General features: G+C 36.3%; 1 protein-coding gene across 1 annotated transcript; it reads left to right on the top strand.

The window, feature by feature from the left end:
• The first annotated feature begins 4,504 nt into the window (after nucleotides 1–4,504).
• LOC125679803 (tetraspanin-18-like) lies at nucleotides 4,505–16,348 on the top strand. Its single transcript, XM_048919264.2, has 8 exons — nucleotides 4,505–4,519; nucleotides 6,561–6,681; nucleotides 7,032–7,192; nucleotides 7,266–7,340; nucleotides 10,638–10,745; nucleotides 11,982–12,191; nucleotides 12,527–12,610; nucleotides 16,183–16,348. Exons 1-8 carry the CDS (start codon nucleotides 4,505–4,507, stop codon nucleotides 16,330–16,332), a joined length of 924 nt encoding a protein of 307 aa, XP_048775221.2. The 3' UTR covers nucleotides 16,333–16,348.
• The last annotated feature ends 1,152 nt before the right edge of the window (nucleotides 16,349–17,500 follow it).

A 17,500-nucleotide genomic window follows, 5' to 3' on the forward strand; every position in this document is an offset into this window, starting at 1 on the left:
AATAGGGGATCAATTTTTACATACAAATATATAGCAAAAATCTTCAGAAAAATCAGTTGGCCAGAAAAGTTTACATTCACATGAAAGCTTCCTGATCTAATCCAGATTCAATTTTGAAAAAATCATGGCCCCTGGGAGTAGGTTGGGGTCACAATAGGGATCAAAGTTTTAGATGCGAATATATAGGGAAAATCTTTAAATATGAGCCAAGGTGACTCAGGTGAGCGATGTGACCCATGGGCCTCTTGTTAAATATCCAAATCTATTATGCTATATAATGGTAAAAAAGAAAACCACACATACACACAAAATATTATATAACAAAAATGTTTTAACCGGTACTCAGAAGCAATACCGTACCGAGGGCTTGTTTTAAAATTACCGGTAAAAAATTTCATACCGGTATCATTATTGGTATTTACATATCAATAAATCTATAATCGTCCTTAAAAGTTTTAATCCATTCCTAGCGTCGTGGCTAGGAGGTTGTGAGTTTGAGCCCAACGCAAGCGTAGATATTGATTGCTCCTCCGCCAAACGCTCGGCATTTGGAAGTGAGAATCACTGGTCTTTCGGATAGGACCTTAAAATCGTAGGTCCCATGATACGGCAGTCGTTAGCACGTTAAAGAACCCTCACTGTTACGGCCGTAAGCTTAAAGCATAGGTCTAAAGTGGCATTTCACCTACAACTGGTGACGTCTCAATATGAGGGAACAATTTTCGATAGGACGTAAAAGAAACAACCAACCTTGCATTCAACTTGTTTAAAGTTTTGCTAATCGATGAAATGCAACAAAATGACACCCTGTTTGAAATTTCAGTTATTCTATAAACACTTCAAAGGTACGATTCTCAATGAAGTATATGTCAACTTAGCATTCCTTTTGTTAAGACATTTAAAAGTACAGCATTTATTTTAAAAATTGGGATGCTACAACAAGCGACAACTCTTCCGGACTCGAGACCATAAACTGAGAATAGACTTAAGTGAAAGGTGAAGATAACGAACAGTGATCAATCTCATAACTCCTATAAGCAATACAAAATAGATAGTTGGGGAAACACGGACCCCTGGACACACCAGAGGTAGGATCAGGTGCCTAAGAGGAGTAAGCATCCCCTGTTGACCGATCACTGACACCTGCCATGAGCCCTATATCTTGATCAGACAAACGGAGTTATCCGTAGTCAAAATGAGTGTACCAAGAACGGTCTAACAATCGGTATGAAACACGTCAGATAGCATTTGACCCAATGATAGGTTGCATTGGCAAACTAGATTGTTATAAAGACCATAGAATTTGCAAAATGCTGACTTTAAACGAAGCTTTTGAAACCCCTGCACCATCAACTTGTTTGTCAGTAGTCTGTCTCGATTTAAAAACTGATCATACGTAGAAGAAACTCTTGCTTATCGAACCAGTCGAGATATATAAACACCATATGCAGGTGATAATGGAATTTTGCTACATAGATATGGGAAGTTTACGATGGAAAAGCTGAAACCACCCCGTTTATCATAAAGTTGATTTATTAGTTTGCCGTTAATATCCATTTTCAATAAAATATCTAAGTATGGAGCAGAAGTGGATACCCCTTTTATCTGAGTTCACGGGAATATATCAAATCCATATATGAATGAAAATTATTATTGTTAACAGATAAAACGTCGTCGATATATTTAGATATGGCATTGAAGGCCACAGCAAGAATTTTTTTTCTTCTCACGTAGAAGTTTTTGAATAACTTCTGCTTCATATGAATATGAAAACTGATCATCTAACAAAGGAACAGAATTTGTGCTTATGGGAATTCCAACAGACTGTTGGAAGACTTGATCACTTAAGACTACAAAGATATTTCAATGAGGAACTCCAGCATATTTTTAGTTTCAACTTCAGAGTACTTGTGCGTGGAATAAGAGTGGTGTTTAACAAACTAATTTTGTGGATGACTAACCACTAGATTTTTGTTGAAGAAGCAACTGTCTATGATGTCAAAAGGTCTAGTCTTTAATTTATCGTGAGGAATGGTCGTGTAAAGTGTTGAAAAGTCATACGTTTTGATGTTGATTTGAGAACAGATTTGCGATTTCATGATTGTATCTTGTTTAACGTCTCTCTTGAGAATTTGACACTCATATGGAGACGTCACCAAGACCGGTGAAGGACTTCAAATTTCGGCCTTTGCTAGGCACTTACGGCCATTTAGCAGTAAGGGTTCTTTAGCGTGTCACACCTACTGTGACACGGGACATCCGTTTTTAAGGTCATCCCCGAGGACCTGATGTAAAGCGGTTGGCGATGGAACTGTCACTACCTGTTTTAACGACTTAGTTTTGCAATTTCAAGTTCACTAAAAGTTCTTTAGAATATTTTAGAATCCACATTAATTTTGATTTACACCTCTTCTGGTATATGTAATGGCACAGTTTCTCCTTCACAGCTGTTAAGATGTTGGTGAGGAGCAAAGTCAGATGCTTGCAGGTAGAACATTAACTGTTCCAGCAATGTATCTGTCGTTGTAAGGGTTTTTATGAAGTTTAGGAATCCAGTATAGGAACGGTAACTCCTATTCATTCGTCCTATTGACTGGGATATGAGATGTGTCTAAAACTGAAGCATGGTTTTAAAGAATTTCATCTTTTGAAAGGGCATTTGGAGTATAAGTACGATTACCAAAAATGGAATTAATGTCAAGTTCGTGTAAAATACACTTACAAGTAATAAATTTCCAACTTACGTTTGAAATAATTTTTATAAACGAATAAAAATTTCAGTATTTGTTTGCATTTAAATTTTTTTTATTAACCTGCAGTTTTTTTAAACATCTGCTAGGCAAAATCCTAAAATATAAGTTATCAAAATTTTGACTTAAGTCTATTCTCAGTTTATGATCTTGAGACCAGGTTTTCCCGTATCTTGTCGTAAGAGGCAAGTAGATAGGGGGGGGGGGGTCCTTCAGATGAGACCGCAAAAACCGAGGCCCCGTGTCACAGCAGGTGTGACACGATAAAGATCCCTCCCTGCTCAAAGGCCGTAAGCCCGACCATCTCTAGATCTAAATTTTGCATCCCTACACTGGCAACGGTGACGTCTTCATCATCGTCGCAAGCCACGGCTGAAACGTAGTATTACGCTCTCTCCCCTTTCAACCGTGGCTCTCAGCGTGACAATTAATTCCTTCGTTTCTGATCAATATGCAAGACGAGAATGACGTAACAAGTTACCAAAATCCTACAGATCGATGACATTTGATTAATTTCACGGTTTATTTCTTTTATATATATCAGAATCTCAGATATGTCCACTTTTTCCAAAGGGGGGGGGGGGTGTCTTCTCGGGCCGTTACACTTCTCCGGTGTGACTTTTAAAGGAGATCTGCTTTTAACTGGATTGATCCCATAGAGGTTATCCTGCTACTTTTCCCCCTTCAATCTTACCACAAAGACATTTTAAAAGCATGTGATCAGTGGGTTTTATATACATATTGATATTGCTACATTGCTATACATCACTTTTGAAAACTCATACAGTCTGCAGCTATTGATTTTCGTATTAAAGCAATAATTATGCAACATCACCAATGAATACCCTTAAATTCATCGCATCACTTTCTCCAAATATGATTGGGTATGGTCCGATGGGGAACTTTGAAAAATGAAAAGTTTAGAGATAAACTAATGACGGTAAATCGACGGAAAACTTCGATGATTAAACTACATGTATGCACCAATGACTGAGATGAATTATCAAATTACATATCAATTTTCTATTTCGCCTGGGGGATGTTTGATTCATGTAGCAAACTACACCTACAGTTGTATACCTATGATGACCAACTCACAAGTGATTAAGTTGTCACGGCGAAAATTCTATAAAATTTGTGCATTTGGTTTTTGATTTACCCCAGTCTGTAGTGGATGGATTGTATAAAGGGTATGAGAAAATGTCCACGGTGGTCAAAAAGCCCATTAAATCAAAATATTTTACAAAGGAAACGGGATCTGTTCCTCAATCAACTAAATGTGTACAATGTGCTTTAATTATTCTCAACTCATTGCAGGCGGTAAGTGTAGATTTATTATTCTGATAATTAAACAAAATTCTATTTTCGTATTGTGCTAACGAAATGAAAGAAAGGGGAATTTTATTTTTATGTTGAATCAAGAATCACAAAACAGCGGTGATTTTTTTTTTATTACAAACTGAATGATAGAAATGACATGAAAGTTTACAAGGTCTATTTTATTCTTTTTCAAAATGTTATATCTAGAATTATATAAAATCACCAGTTAGTTGTTGTTGAGGTGACCAGGCCTGGAGGCTATAAAACTTTGTTGAGCACGTTTCTTACTCAAACTCGAACTCTAAATCGTATTCATACTCAAAAGTGAAAGTTATAAAACTTTTATAAAGTCATTCTCATACTCAAATGGACTACATGCTTAAGATTTTTTGAGTATGCTTTGGGGCTTGTTCAGAGTTGTACTCAATACAAACATGGATGAGTATGAGGTAAAAGTTTTATGACCTCCATGCCAGCTTTAGTTGAAGAATCATAAATGTTGACCAGTAAATATCGCTCGCTTATGACGGAAGCAACGAGTCTTCTTTATCAAGACAACGCCCACCGTGACATGGGACCTTCGTTTATCAGGTCATTTCTGAAAAACTCGTGGCTGCTGGTCGCTTAGCGAAGGAACAGTCACCACCTATTGTTAAATGTATTAGGTATCGGGATTAACCTCCCTATTGTGGAGCGAGAATCCGAAACCCCTAGACTACCGCGACCCGTGAGAGACTCCACAGATAAACAGTACAACCATCCATAATATCTGTATAAACGTTTTGTACATAATCCACCTTGTTTCTATACTATCCCTTTGGAGAAGCTGACAGACATAGCCTACATCCATTGCAAACCTCCATGTTTTGATTCTTGAAAACGTGTAAATGCCGGAACTGGTGACGGTTCACACTTCGACCGACGTTTCGACTAAAATATGGCTGGATTTACTAATAGACAAGTTATATTTCCACAATTCTAACATTAATGAATGCATTTGTCATATGGAAATTAACACTCGCTGTTTATCCATTTTCAAGTGTTTACTGTCACGGATTTCAATGATGTGGTTTAACCTCTATTGGTGGAAGAAAAACCTCGAACATCCGAAGTCGGATAATTTGGAAATTTATTAATAAACACGTATAATTTGGTTCTTGAAAAGCTATTTCAATTTAATAAAAAAAGATTATTCTTGTTGATATCAATGGGAAAACATGTCTGAATAAAAACGAAATGTCAAAAAGATTCCCTATAAGCAAAATGCGTGTTTACTAATTTTTCCAAATTTTCCGACTTCAAATATTCGAATCTTTTCTACCACTAACAAAAATAACACGGGACTGGGGGCATGTGAAAATGGATTAACATAAGTGTTGATTTCCTCGTGACAGATACAGTTTTTGGCACTCTAGTTTTCCTTTTAGCTCTTACAAGTTTATTGTTATTTCAAATTTCCAAAATTTCGGCTTGAGCATCCTGAAGAGACATTACTTGTCGAAATGCAAATCTGGTGCATCAAAATTGGTACCGTATAAGTTTTACATTACGACCCTTGGGTCGAGGTCTCTACTGGTAGACTGTTAGTCCCCGATGGTCTCTACAGCCCAGTAGCTAAGTACTTCGTTACTAGCTTGAAAATACGGATGTATATTTAATTGCTGGGATAACATTTAAAAATAAGGATTATCTCCCTCATGCATAGCTCTTGTCCTTGGGCGAATTTGGCTCCAGTTTTTGGCACACTAGTTTTCCTTTTAGCTCTTACAAGTTTATTGTTATTTCAAATTTCCAAAATTTCGGCTTGAGCATCCTGAAGAGACATTACTTGTTGAAATGCAAATCTGGTGCATCAAAATTGGTACCGTATAAGTTTTACATTACGACCCTTGGGTCGAGGTCTCTGCTGGTAGACTGTTAGTCCCCGATGGTCTCTACAGCCCAGTAGCTAAGTACTTCGTTACTAACTTGAAAATACGGATGTATATTTAATTGCTGGGATAACATTTAGAAATAAGGATTATCTCCCTCATGCATAGCTCTTATCCTTGGACGAATTTGGCTCCAGTTTTTGACACACTAGTTTTCCTTTTAGCTCTTACAAGTTTATTGTTATTTCAAATTTCCAAAATTTCGGCTTGAGCATCACTGAAGAAACATTATTTGTCGAAATGCGCATCTGGTGCATCAAAATTGGTACCGTATAAGTTTTAACATACATGCATTAATGTTGAAGGTGTGGACATGATTGCCTGTTTAGTAAATACAGGTATATTTGAGTAACAGCGGTTGAAATGTCAGTCGAATCATAAACCGTCACCGATTCCGGCATTTACACGTTTTCCAGAATCAAAACATGAATGTTTGCGAAGAGAAGTCGATGTAGGCTAATCCTGTCCACTTCTCTAAAGAGAATAGTTTCTATACCTGTTCTATTTATTCGTTGGTACAGGTGATTTTTTCATGTTCTACTGATGTTCGTTGATACAGGTGATTGGGGTGACCTGCTGTACAGCTTGCTTGTTTCTCCGGTTTGACACGGTGTATATTAAGCGAATTCTGCTTTCTCACTTATTCCCTGTTGTGACGGATCTTGGACAGATCTTCCGTGGTGAGTCAAACCAGACTACCGACAAAAATAACAGTCCATCATTCCTGTTAAATTGTCATTCCTGTTCAAATTTCACGCTTTTATCATTTTATGCATGCTGATAAAACAGCTATATATACAATTTAATGACAAATCTAACGATGAAAATTGTAAGAACCCAATACAATGTTACAATGTACGTGAATACTTGATTATTGCATGAAGATGGTGGAACATTGCATAATGAAGATTTGCTAATCATACCACTACGCGTTCAGAGAAATCTACACCCACTATAAATGTTTCGATGTGGTAGACATATCATATTGAAGAATATATCATATAGGTACATAATGCGTCTTATTTTCCAGACACAGGTTATGATGTTAGAGCTGTTATTCAGGACTATGATACGACAAAAGTTCTCCATGGAATGGCTCTGGTCTTTCTTGTCATCACGTTTGCTATTCTACTTCCGGTTGTATTTGGCATTTCTGGTATCTGTAGCAACAAAACTTGGCTTTTAGCTAGTGTAAGTACTCTCTCTCTCTCTCTCTCTCTCTCTCTCTCTCATACACATTATCAATAATTTTTTAAAATTACAGAATATTGTCGTTTTGGGAATTCTTGTGATTACTCAAACCGCCCTCATCATCACGTGTGCACTTCGTGCCGATATTGTAAGTACACAGAAAACGGTATTTATTATATGATCAAATAATATCGATGGCTGTGATCCAACAAACTAGAAAAAATAGTATACAGTTATTAACTGGGTTAGAGGACAACGGCTGTTTTATTTGACCCGGGGACGGATCTTTTCGATGCCAACAGATCCGTTCGAGGTTCAAACGAAACAGCTACTGTGCCGTGGGAACACACAGTCTATAGTTGTTTTGTTATACACCTTCATTTTTACTAGATGTACATGGTTTATTGACTTTGAACTTTTAACAGTTTAATAGGATAGTGTGATTGCGTACACTTGTCACTGTATCCACTACTAGTCTAAAAGAATTTATAGACAATATTCTAATTAATAACTATATTCTTTGTGTTCATATTATACATTTTGTATTTCATCATCAGTTAAATCAATGAACCTTTCCATTACGTAAACAAAGTATCAGACCGAGAATCACGTGACTTACGTAGCCAATGGAAATAGGGCAGACTATTGCCTAGCTGTAATAATGTAGCCCTCTCCGAATATTTTTTATTCTGACGGTTTTGGGAGAAGGTTACAATTCCATAGAACCTTAGTAATGGTGCTAAATATTTTTATGAATAACCTGTAATAAACTCCCTGTTTATCTCCAATGTTGTTTACATCAAGAAGAGTGTACGTACCGACTTTGTGCTTGGGCATGTATAATGAAGGTGTTTTTCATTAAATATCATGAAAAGCATGCAAAATTCTTCGTCTGTTCCACCATGCTTGTTTTCGCGAGATCTCGTAGGTGGATCTACTGAAAAACCTAAACATTGATCAGCGCGAAAATGTTTCAGATTCAGATTCTTTATTGCCGTGAGCTCCAGGCTCATTGGAAATCATATATATAAATGCAATTATACAAACAAACAATAATGGCATTGTGGAGAGTGAGTAGACAACAATGTTACAACGATTCTTTTGAACGCTAAATGGACAAACAGAGATCAGAAACAGATTTCCTGTCCTTTCGAACTTCTTTGCCTGACCGATTAACTTATTGGTTTAACAAGTGACTGGCGATCGTCAGTTGGAAGATGTACAATTTAGATTAAACAAATGACATCACACCATATGAGAGTTTCGTAGCTTAGTAGCATACTGTAAAAAATTTCCGACATTAATGTAGTTATTCGAGCCATTCCGGCAACGAAAGGAAAATCATATGGTGGCCGAAAGAATTTACACCCTGCTGCTCTTCTGAGCCGAAGGCTAATCATATGGCCATATGTGTGGCGTGCAGTGTGCGTCAACTTTTTGGAAAAAGGGCTATATCTCAAGAACCCCTTGGCCAATTTTTGTCAAATTTATCACAGGGTATCCTTGGCCCAAGGGCTTTTACTTGTACCAAAACTAGGGTTGTGACCCTTTAAAAAGGGGAGATAATTACGAAAATGCAAACAAAAGTAGTGGTTGCTAAAAAATCTTCTTCTCAAGAACCACTGGGCAAATTATCACCAAACTTATGCATAAGGATGATGATAGGTTGTAGATAAAAATTGTTCAAGGCATCATCCTGGGGCAAAGGGTGTGGTCTCAAGGTCACTTCAAAGTTGACCTTAAATTTTGTTTTGTTAAAACTTTGATATTTTGCTTAGTATAAGGACTAGGATCATCAAATTTTGTCAGTTGATGCATCTTAGGACCTAATATCATGTTGTCTCAAAAGTAGGTCATGGTGACCTACTTTTTGAATGTCGCAGGTAATTATTATTAAATGGATTTTAATGCATATCTTGGACACTTTTGAGCCTATGATCATCAAAAGTTGTCAGTTGATGGATCATGGGACCTTAAAGTGCGTCATGTGAAAAGTATGTCACCATGACCTACTTTCTGAATTTTATGGCTAATCATTTATGAATACATTTTAGGTTGTTATTTCAGATACCGAGAGGTTTAGAATCATCAAACCTTGTAAGTTGATGCGTCTAGAGGCCTCAAAACATATTTATAAAAAAGGTAGGTCACAGTGACCTACTTTTTGAATTTTGCGGACATTTGAATTTCACATTTTCAATTTTAGATGCAGATTTTGGACACTATGAAAGCTAGGATCATCAACCTTTGTCACTTGATGCATCTTGAGTCTTCATAGTTTGTTGACCAAAATGTAGGTCACTGTGACCTACTTTTGGAATTTGACAGCTATATTTGAATATTTCACATACTATTTGACTTACAATCATCAAACTTTGTCAGTTGATGGGGCTTGAGTCTTCAGAGTGTGTCGACCAAAAAGTAGGTCACTGTGACCTACTTTTGGAATTTGACGTTTATCTTGGTTAGTGAGAATTTATGCCTGTTCTTCAATGTATCAGAAGAGCGATTCTAGGCCCATGGGCCTCTTGTTAACTTAATATTTTAAACCTTTACAATTCCGACGAAATAGCTTTCTCCTCCGTACTCGTCCATTGATGTAAATACTACCTTATATGACATATGCAAATAACTTGACAATCGGAAGTGGAAACTTCAGTACATTGAACATGGCGCACAAATATGAATCGAGAAATTGGAACATATCGAAATTGTTGAAAAGGGTAGAATAGAGCCTCACAAATCGTAAGTTGCAGGTTATAAATTTATATATTGACTAAGAAACATAGAAGTTCATTTTATTTACGTACAGAAAGTTAGCAAATGTTTAGAATGATCGAAAATGTTGCGGTAGTGAATCACTCCCGAATCTTCACCATTACGGAGATCCTGAGGAGTTGTAGCCCTCCTCCCCACCCCGCCTTCACCCACAATATAAACCTTTAGTAGAAAATTACAAATGTAGTTAAGATATAACTCATGACCAATCATGCTATCATTGATTTTTGTAGAAAGTATAAATGAAATAGTGATGAATCAAAAGATCATTCCATCATATGATAGAACACCCAATATTTTCTCCATCATTCCATCATATGATAGAACACCCGATCTTTTCTCCATCATTCCATCATATGATAGAACATTGGATCTTTTCTCCATCATTCCATCATATGATAGAACACTCGATCCTTTCTCCATCAATACGATGCTTTAGCTACCCTCGAAGTACTATATTCACAGAGCCCGTGGAGCAAGGCGAGTATTGTACTGCTCGAGTAGCCGAAACATCTTATTGACCTAGAAGAAATGTCAATAATTTTATAAAATCATTGGAGAACTTGAGAAGTGGATAGTTTCAGATATTAAGTAGTAATGAATACACAGTGTAGTTGGAATCGTTGTAGATTTAATGCTTTCTTGTGAATGTTTTGCTGTTTTACAGGTGAAGGGATGGCTGAGAAGTCCTCTGAAGATGTCCCTACAGACTCAGTACAGAGGAGATGTAGCTATGGACTCTGTATCCGTCACATGGAACCTGGTGATGATCAAAGTAAGTTCTCAATGTAAAACTTATACGGTACCAATTTTGATGCACTAGATCAGATGCGCATTTCGACAATTAATGTCTCTTCAGTGATGCTCAACCGAAATGTTTGAAATCCGAAATAACAATTAACTTGCTAGAGCTATTTTAGGGAAAACCAGAGTGTCAAAAACTGGAGTAAAATTCGTCTAAGGATAAGAGCTTTGCATGAGGGAGATAATCCTTAATTTTGAAATGAATTTCTAAATTTTACTACAGCAATTAAATATACAATATGTTATATCACAGTAACATACATGTATCAATAATTCATATCAAAGTAAGATACATGTATGTTATCGTTTGGTATTTAAAGGTATATGTGCCGTATTAACCAGTATTTTATTCGATGTCAAAAACCAGACAAAAATTGTGTCAGTATGATTAACTATGAAAAATAGATCAAATACAAATTGACAAAATTTCGACACCGGTATTAACGAAGTATTGGTTTACTTAATGTAAGGAGAAAACGATGAATTTTTAATGCATATTTATGAAGAAATGATGGAAATGGTGGAAGTGCGCAAGCGCACGATAAAAATATTATTAGAAACACCATATGAGGTTAGGATTTCGTTTACAGTATATAGTCGTACTGAATGGTGATTTAACTCCCCCTCCATTGTTCAAAGTGGTTCTCTCTACCCTGTTGCCGTCCGACTGTCTTTTATCGCTGAATGTGTCCCGCTAACAGCCTGCAGGCCGACCACGTTTTCACGTCGGCATATTAATTATTGTTAACTTTCGAAATTCCACGAGCAACGTCACGTGATCATGAATATTTCGAAATTGGGCGTTCACTATCTGATTCGGAGAATACATAATTGAATAAGAAAGTAACTTGATTACTTTTTAATCCGATTAAGTTAAATTGTATCATAAAGAGTATAATATATTGGCTGGATATAAAACACAGGTTTTTTACTCTTACGATAATATCCAAATATTATGGCATATATAGCTTTAATAAAATGCACTGTCACAAATAGATGTATTTAAAAAGATGATTTCCAGACAGGGCATTCAAATAATGATTTGTTGTAAATTGTTGAAATAATGTTTTATGGGAATTCCCATTGCCTACTTATGTCTATTTCAGGTAATATACTTAGAAGCAAAAATGAAAGCAATGATTTTGATACAGTGCTTTGTATTATATGTATATGTCGGATGTATGGTTTGTTTTCTATTTTCCCGTAGTTTTCCTGTTGTGGCGTAGATAGCGGGAGGGATTTTGAATTTTCTCGATTCAATCGTGATTTTACGTTGAAAGTCTTTAATCAGACAGTGTTGCTAAGCAACTTGCAGACACCTTTAGCCTGTTGCAGTAGTGCTTCGAGGACGACATTTTATGAACCCGGTGCATGCGCAAAGTATCCCATCCAGCGAGAGCTTACCCATTATTTTGAGGTGAATTATATAACATGGATTAGTACTATGTACACTCCCTCTCCATTTCGTAAGAGATTAGTAAACAAAGAGGGACAGATTCAAATTTCGATTTCAAATGTCGCGCAGAACATTGATTAGGTAATTATGTAAGCATACCTGTAATTTTCTGTAATTTTTTATCGCACATGCAAGAATTTTATGAGAAAGTAATCTTCTCTGTACATATACACTAGAAATTTAAGAAGAAAAAAAACATTTAAAAGATCGATTCAGTAATTGTCCTCTGCCGGTAAGTAGAGAGTATTATCACTATTTCTTTGATGATATTGTAAGCCCTGATTTGTTCTTGACAGGGCTGTCTGGACAAGATCTGGAGATATGTCTCCCAGTATTCCGATACCCTAATACTGTCTGCGGTCGGAGTCTGCGCATTAGAGGTATTTCTAAATTGCCGTCTTTTTCTTTCCTAACGAACACTAGATGTATGTATGTATTTTAGTTTGACTAAAGGCAGAACATGTAACCGCTAAAATAGGCTATGTCTGCTGTCCGATCTTATTCACTTATATTGTTTTAATGTATAAAAAAAAACATGTAACCGAGGTTCATGATGATGGGCTTAAAGACGAAATTCTCTTGGCTAATTTTCTGAACTGGCAGAGAATATTTATAGTACTAAACAAATATTGCATTCTTTTCCAAGTTTATGTACCTGTAATTGCACACACTTCCCTTGAAAATGGTCATTCTGTTTTTGTTTCTTTGGAGTACATTCGAAAAAAAATCCCTGGTATTGAGACCATTATAATGTGAATGAATATAGATCTTTATTGGTTATAAATTCATAAATGCTGTGCACTTGACTGTACGTAACTAGTGACAGAAAAGACGATAGGATAAGAAATAACCTGCTCTGTCCTTTTATGGTGCACTAGAATGTGCACGCCTTGTAAATTTCACTGTTGATCAGATTTCTATTTTGACATTATAGATAACCTATTTATTCTGTATTGTTTTACAGCAAACAAAATATTTCAATTACACTGCAATATACTTGTAATGATAGGAAGAGTTTGTATTTTGTTATTGTTTTATTTTCTAAGTAAAAGTTTTGAATCGGTACCAGTCCCCCCCTACCCGCGCATTTTGTGGCTTTTTGTGATTTCTTTACATACCGCAGACAGAACATAACCTTTTAACCTGGCTAACTCGCTTCAAATGATTCGTTATTATCTAACAAATAAAAGTTATATCTTGTATCTATTCTCGAATAAAAGTTATGCAACCTAGAAAAACTACAGGCCTTAAGACCATAATCTGAGAATATTCTTAAGTCTAAATTTCAAATTCAGCTAACTTTTGAAATAATCATAACAAATTAAATTTGCAGTATATGTTTGCATCTCAATTTTCGATAAACCTGCACTTTTTCAAACATCTGTGCTAGATAAATTTTCAGATATAACTAATCAAAATATTCTCAGTTTATGGTCTTGGGGCCAAGTTACATTTCACAAAAAGAGATGCACTTTCAGATCTCCATCCCTATCAATGATTCTAATTTGGAGACATACATGTAATTACCTAAGTTTTTAATTCTAAATTTCAGTATAATGTAAATAAGATGGTACAAGTTTTTAAACTTGTAAAACGATTCTTATATATGCACTATAATTGTAACATTTGCAGTGCAAAGAGGTCATACTCAATATGAAAAGGTCTTTATAGAAATAGTATGGATGGCATTGCCAATCGGTTAACCGCCAATTCGTTCCGACCGATTACCAGTAGCCCGCTTAATCGTATTAAAATTCAATCTTTTGTGACATTTTAATTAATATTTATTTACTCATGTAAGTTTTATTCCTATAGAAAAGAGACCACAGTACCCTGTTTACGTTTAATCAAAACACTGCCGTTTATGTCATTTTCAATCAGAATGAAAATAAGAAAATGCTGTCTGAAATATCCTAATTTTCCGAAACAGAGGTCACAAGGTCATTCTGTGTTATCACCAGAAAGAACGCTTGATTTACAAATTTTGTTCAGAATTATAACTTGATCCACAGCGACTGATGGTAGAGGACTTCTTAATTTGTTTACAGTAAGTCCTATCCTTCGGGTGGGATCAATGTACCCGAAATAGGTCATTCTACCCGCCTTGTCTTGGATGCTGACATTGTTTTGGTTTCGTGATCTACCGCCATTACAGTCTATACTCAGTAGAGGAATACTGTTTTACAAACTAACCGAGTTTTGGAAATTGTAACTCGTGATCAGCTCGCCATTTAGATATTGAGAATGAGTTTTTTGTTGGTGTTTTTTGGTGAGCTTTACAAAGGAAAGGTGAAGATAACGAACAGCAATCAATCTCATAACTCCTGTAAGCAATACAAAATAGATAGTTGAGCAAACACGGACCCCTGGACACACCAGAGGTGGGATCAGGTGCCTAGGAGGAATAAGCATCTCCTGTCAACCGGTCACACCCGCTGTGAGCCTTATATCCTGATTAGGTAAACGGAGTTATCCGTAGTCAAAATCAGTGTACCAAGAACGGCCTAACAATCGGTATGAAACACGTCAGACAGCATTTGACCCAATGACAGGTTATATTGACGAACTAGATCGTTATATGCGAAATGCTGACTTAAATCGAGACTGTTGAAACCCCTGTACCATCAACTTGTTTGTCAGTAGCTTACCTTGATTAAAAACTTACAGTACCATACGCAGAACAAGCTGTTTCTTATAGAATCAGTTGAGAGATAGAAACACCATCTGCAGGTGATAATGGGATATTACTACATAGATATGGGAAGTTGACGATGGAGAAGATGAAGTCATCCCGTTTGTCATACAGTTGAGTTGTCAGGTTGCCGTTAATATCTACTTTCAATAGAATATCTAAGTAGCTCACAGGGATATATTGAATCGACATATTAATGCAAATTATTATTGTTGACAGATAAAACGTCGTCGATATATGTAAATGTCGAACTGAAGGCCACAGCAAGAGATTTTTACATATACATATTGTATATGTACAAAAAGGTCAGCTAACAAAGGAGCACAATTCGTGCCCATGGGAATTCCAACAGTCTGTTGGAAGACCTGATCACCAAAGACCATGAAGATATTGTCAATGAGGAACTCTAGCATGTTTTTTATTTCAACTTCGGAGTATTTGTGCATGGAATTAGAGTGGTGTTAAACAAAGTAATGTTTTGGATGACTGATCACTAGATATGAATAGTTCCGTTTTCCATTTTTGGTGAAGGCTTTTTAATGTTTATTTGAATGTTACTGTGCATTCAATTCTTGTTTTTACGGATCACAACCTCCTTACGTTTTTTGCATAAATTCCCAAATAAGAATTAAAGAATCACATGATGGAGTCATTGTTCCTAGAGTGTGATTTTGCTATCAAGCATTCCGAAGTCAGAGGTCACAACGTAAATAAGTAACCTGTGTATAATTTGTAGAATGGAACTCTAGAATTGTGTTTTAGTATAAATAAGATGATAGATTCTGTGGTTGGAAGCTCCTTGTAGAATTACACTGGATATTCATAGTTAATGGGGGCTGGTCTTTACCGTAAATTACGGCCGATATGAACAGCACTACAAACTGTCTTACTCGCCTGTTTGAATTCTGCTCAGCCCTTAAAAACGACGGTTACTGTTTTATGAACTTTGATTCCTGTAAGTTGGTATTTTTTCATTGATATATTTTTTTCTGTAAATTATTGTAAATAAATTGTTTAACCTTTGAATTGTTATTATTCATTTTTGCTGGGGGGTATTCTGACCTATAACACAATATATTGATCGGCTTGTTAAGTTCGACTTATACGATGGCGACATGTATTTTTATACTAACCTCTAACTTCTGTAAAGACGTGCAGTAGGGCACTACATGAAAGGCGGATAATATATAGTTCACGAACAATGTTATATGATATGAAACTCAGACACTTTTATAATTACACGTATCTTCTTCTGTACAGGTGTTACAGGCAGTTTTGGCGTGTGTTTATGTGGAATGTTTAAAACGAGACCGGAAGGACCAGAGAAGACGATCATTGAGAACTTACAGAAAAGGAAGTGATTTTTTCTTTCCTTCATTAGCGGAGGAGGAGAGCGAAATAAAATATTAACAACTTTACAATACAATCACTTGGTCACTTCTCTTTTTATCCACTTTGAACTTTGACCTTTTAATGGTACTGGACGCGGTAGTCTAGTGGTCAGGACACTCACTTCGCAGCCGGAAGTGAGAGTAAGGAATCTTTTGAATATGACCTTAAAATGGAGGTCTCGTGTTACGGTAAGTGCAGGCACGATAAAGAACACTCACTTCTACGGCGTTGAGTGTCAAGCATATGTCAATATTTGTGGCACTCCGCCTACTGATGGTAACGTTTCTACACGTGTGAACAATTCGCGAATGAGATGTAAAACCAAAATAAAGTTCCCCATTATACTCCTGTGAAAACGAGGATCGGTACTCGTTTCCACTTTCACATGTTCGGCTATTCCCATCACGGGGAAATCTTATCTTTTCTCTTATAAAAGCAAACGTATACGCAACCAATAGAAAGGATGTATACGCAACCAATAGAAAGGATGTGTACGCAACCAATAGAAAGGATGTATACGCAACCAATAGAAAGGACGTATACGCAACCAATAGAAAGGACGTATACGCAACCAATAGAAAGGATGTATACGCAACCAATAGAAAGGATGTATACGCAACCAATAGAAAGGATGTATACGCAACCAATAGAAAGGACGTATACGCAACCAATAGAAAGGACGTATACGCAACCAATAGAAAGGACGTATACGCAACCGATAGAAAGGACGTATACGCAACCGATAGAAAGGATGTATACGCAACCGATAGAAAGGGTGGACTTTATTTAACCTCGAAACAAACAGAAGGGCTTCAATAAACAGAAAATGGCTTTTTTTACAGCAACAATAGATAATTAAGACATTTTAAAGTCATCCAAGAAAATGATTTCATATAGTTATTCATGTACCGTGTACAAGAATTCTATGTAGGTACATATTGTTTGGGGGAGGGGAATTGTATTTGTCTTCAAATTTGTGCACTATCTAGAATTTAAAAGCTTACTCTCGTTTTATCAATGTTGGTATTAATGACAAAATATTGGATACAGTGATAGAGACTTGCTGGAGTTTAAACCCATCCCTTGGATATCGAGAGCGAAGCAATCATAAGTTTCATGGATACATATGTATAAACAACAGGCTTATGGTTAACTGTGGTCGCCTGACCTATTACCAGTTTAAACG

Source organism: Ostrea edulis, chromosome 2 (assembly GCF_947568905.1).
Source record: "Ostrea edulis chromosome 2, xbOstEdul1.1, whole genome shotgun sequence".
Classification (NCBI taxonomy): Eukaryota; Metazoa; Mollusca; class Bivalvia; order Ostreida; family Ostreidae; genus Ostrea; species Ostrea edulis.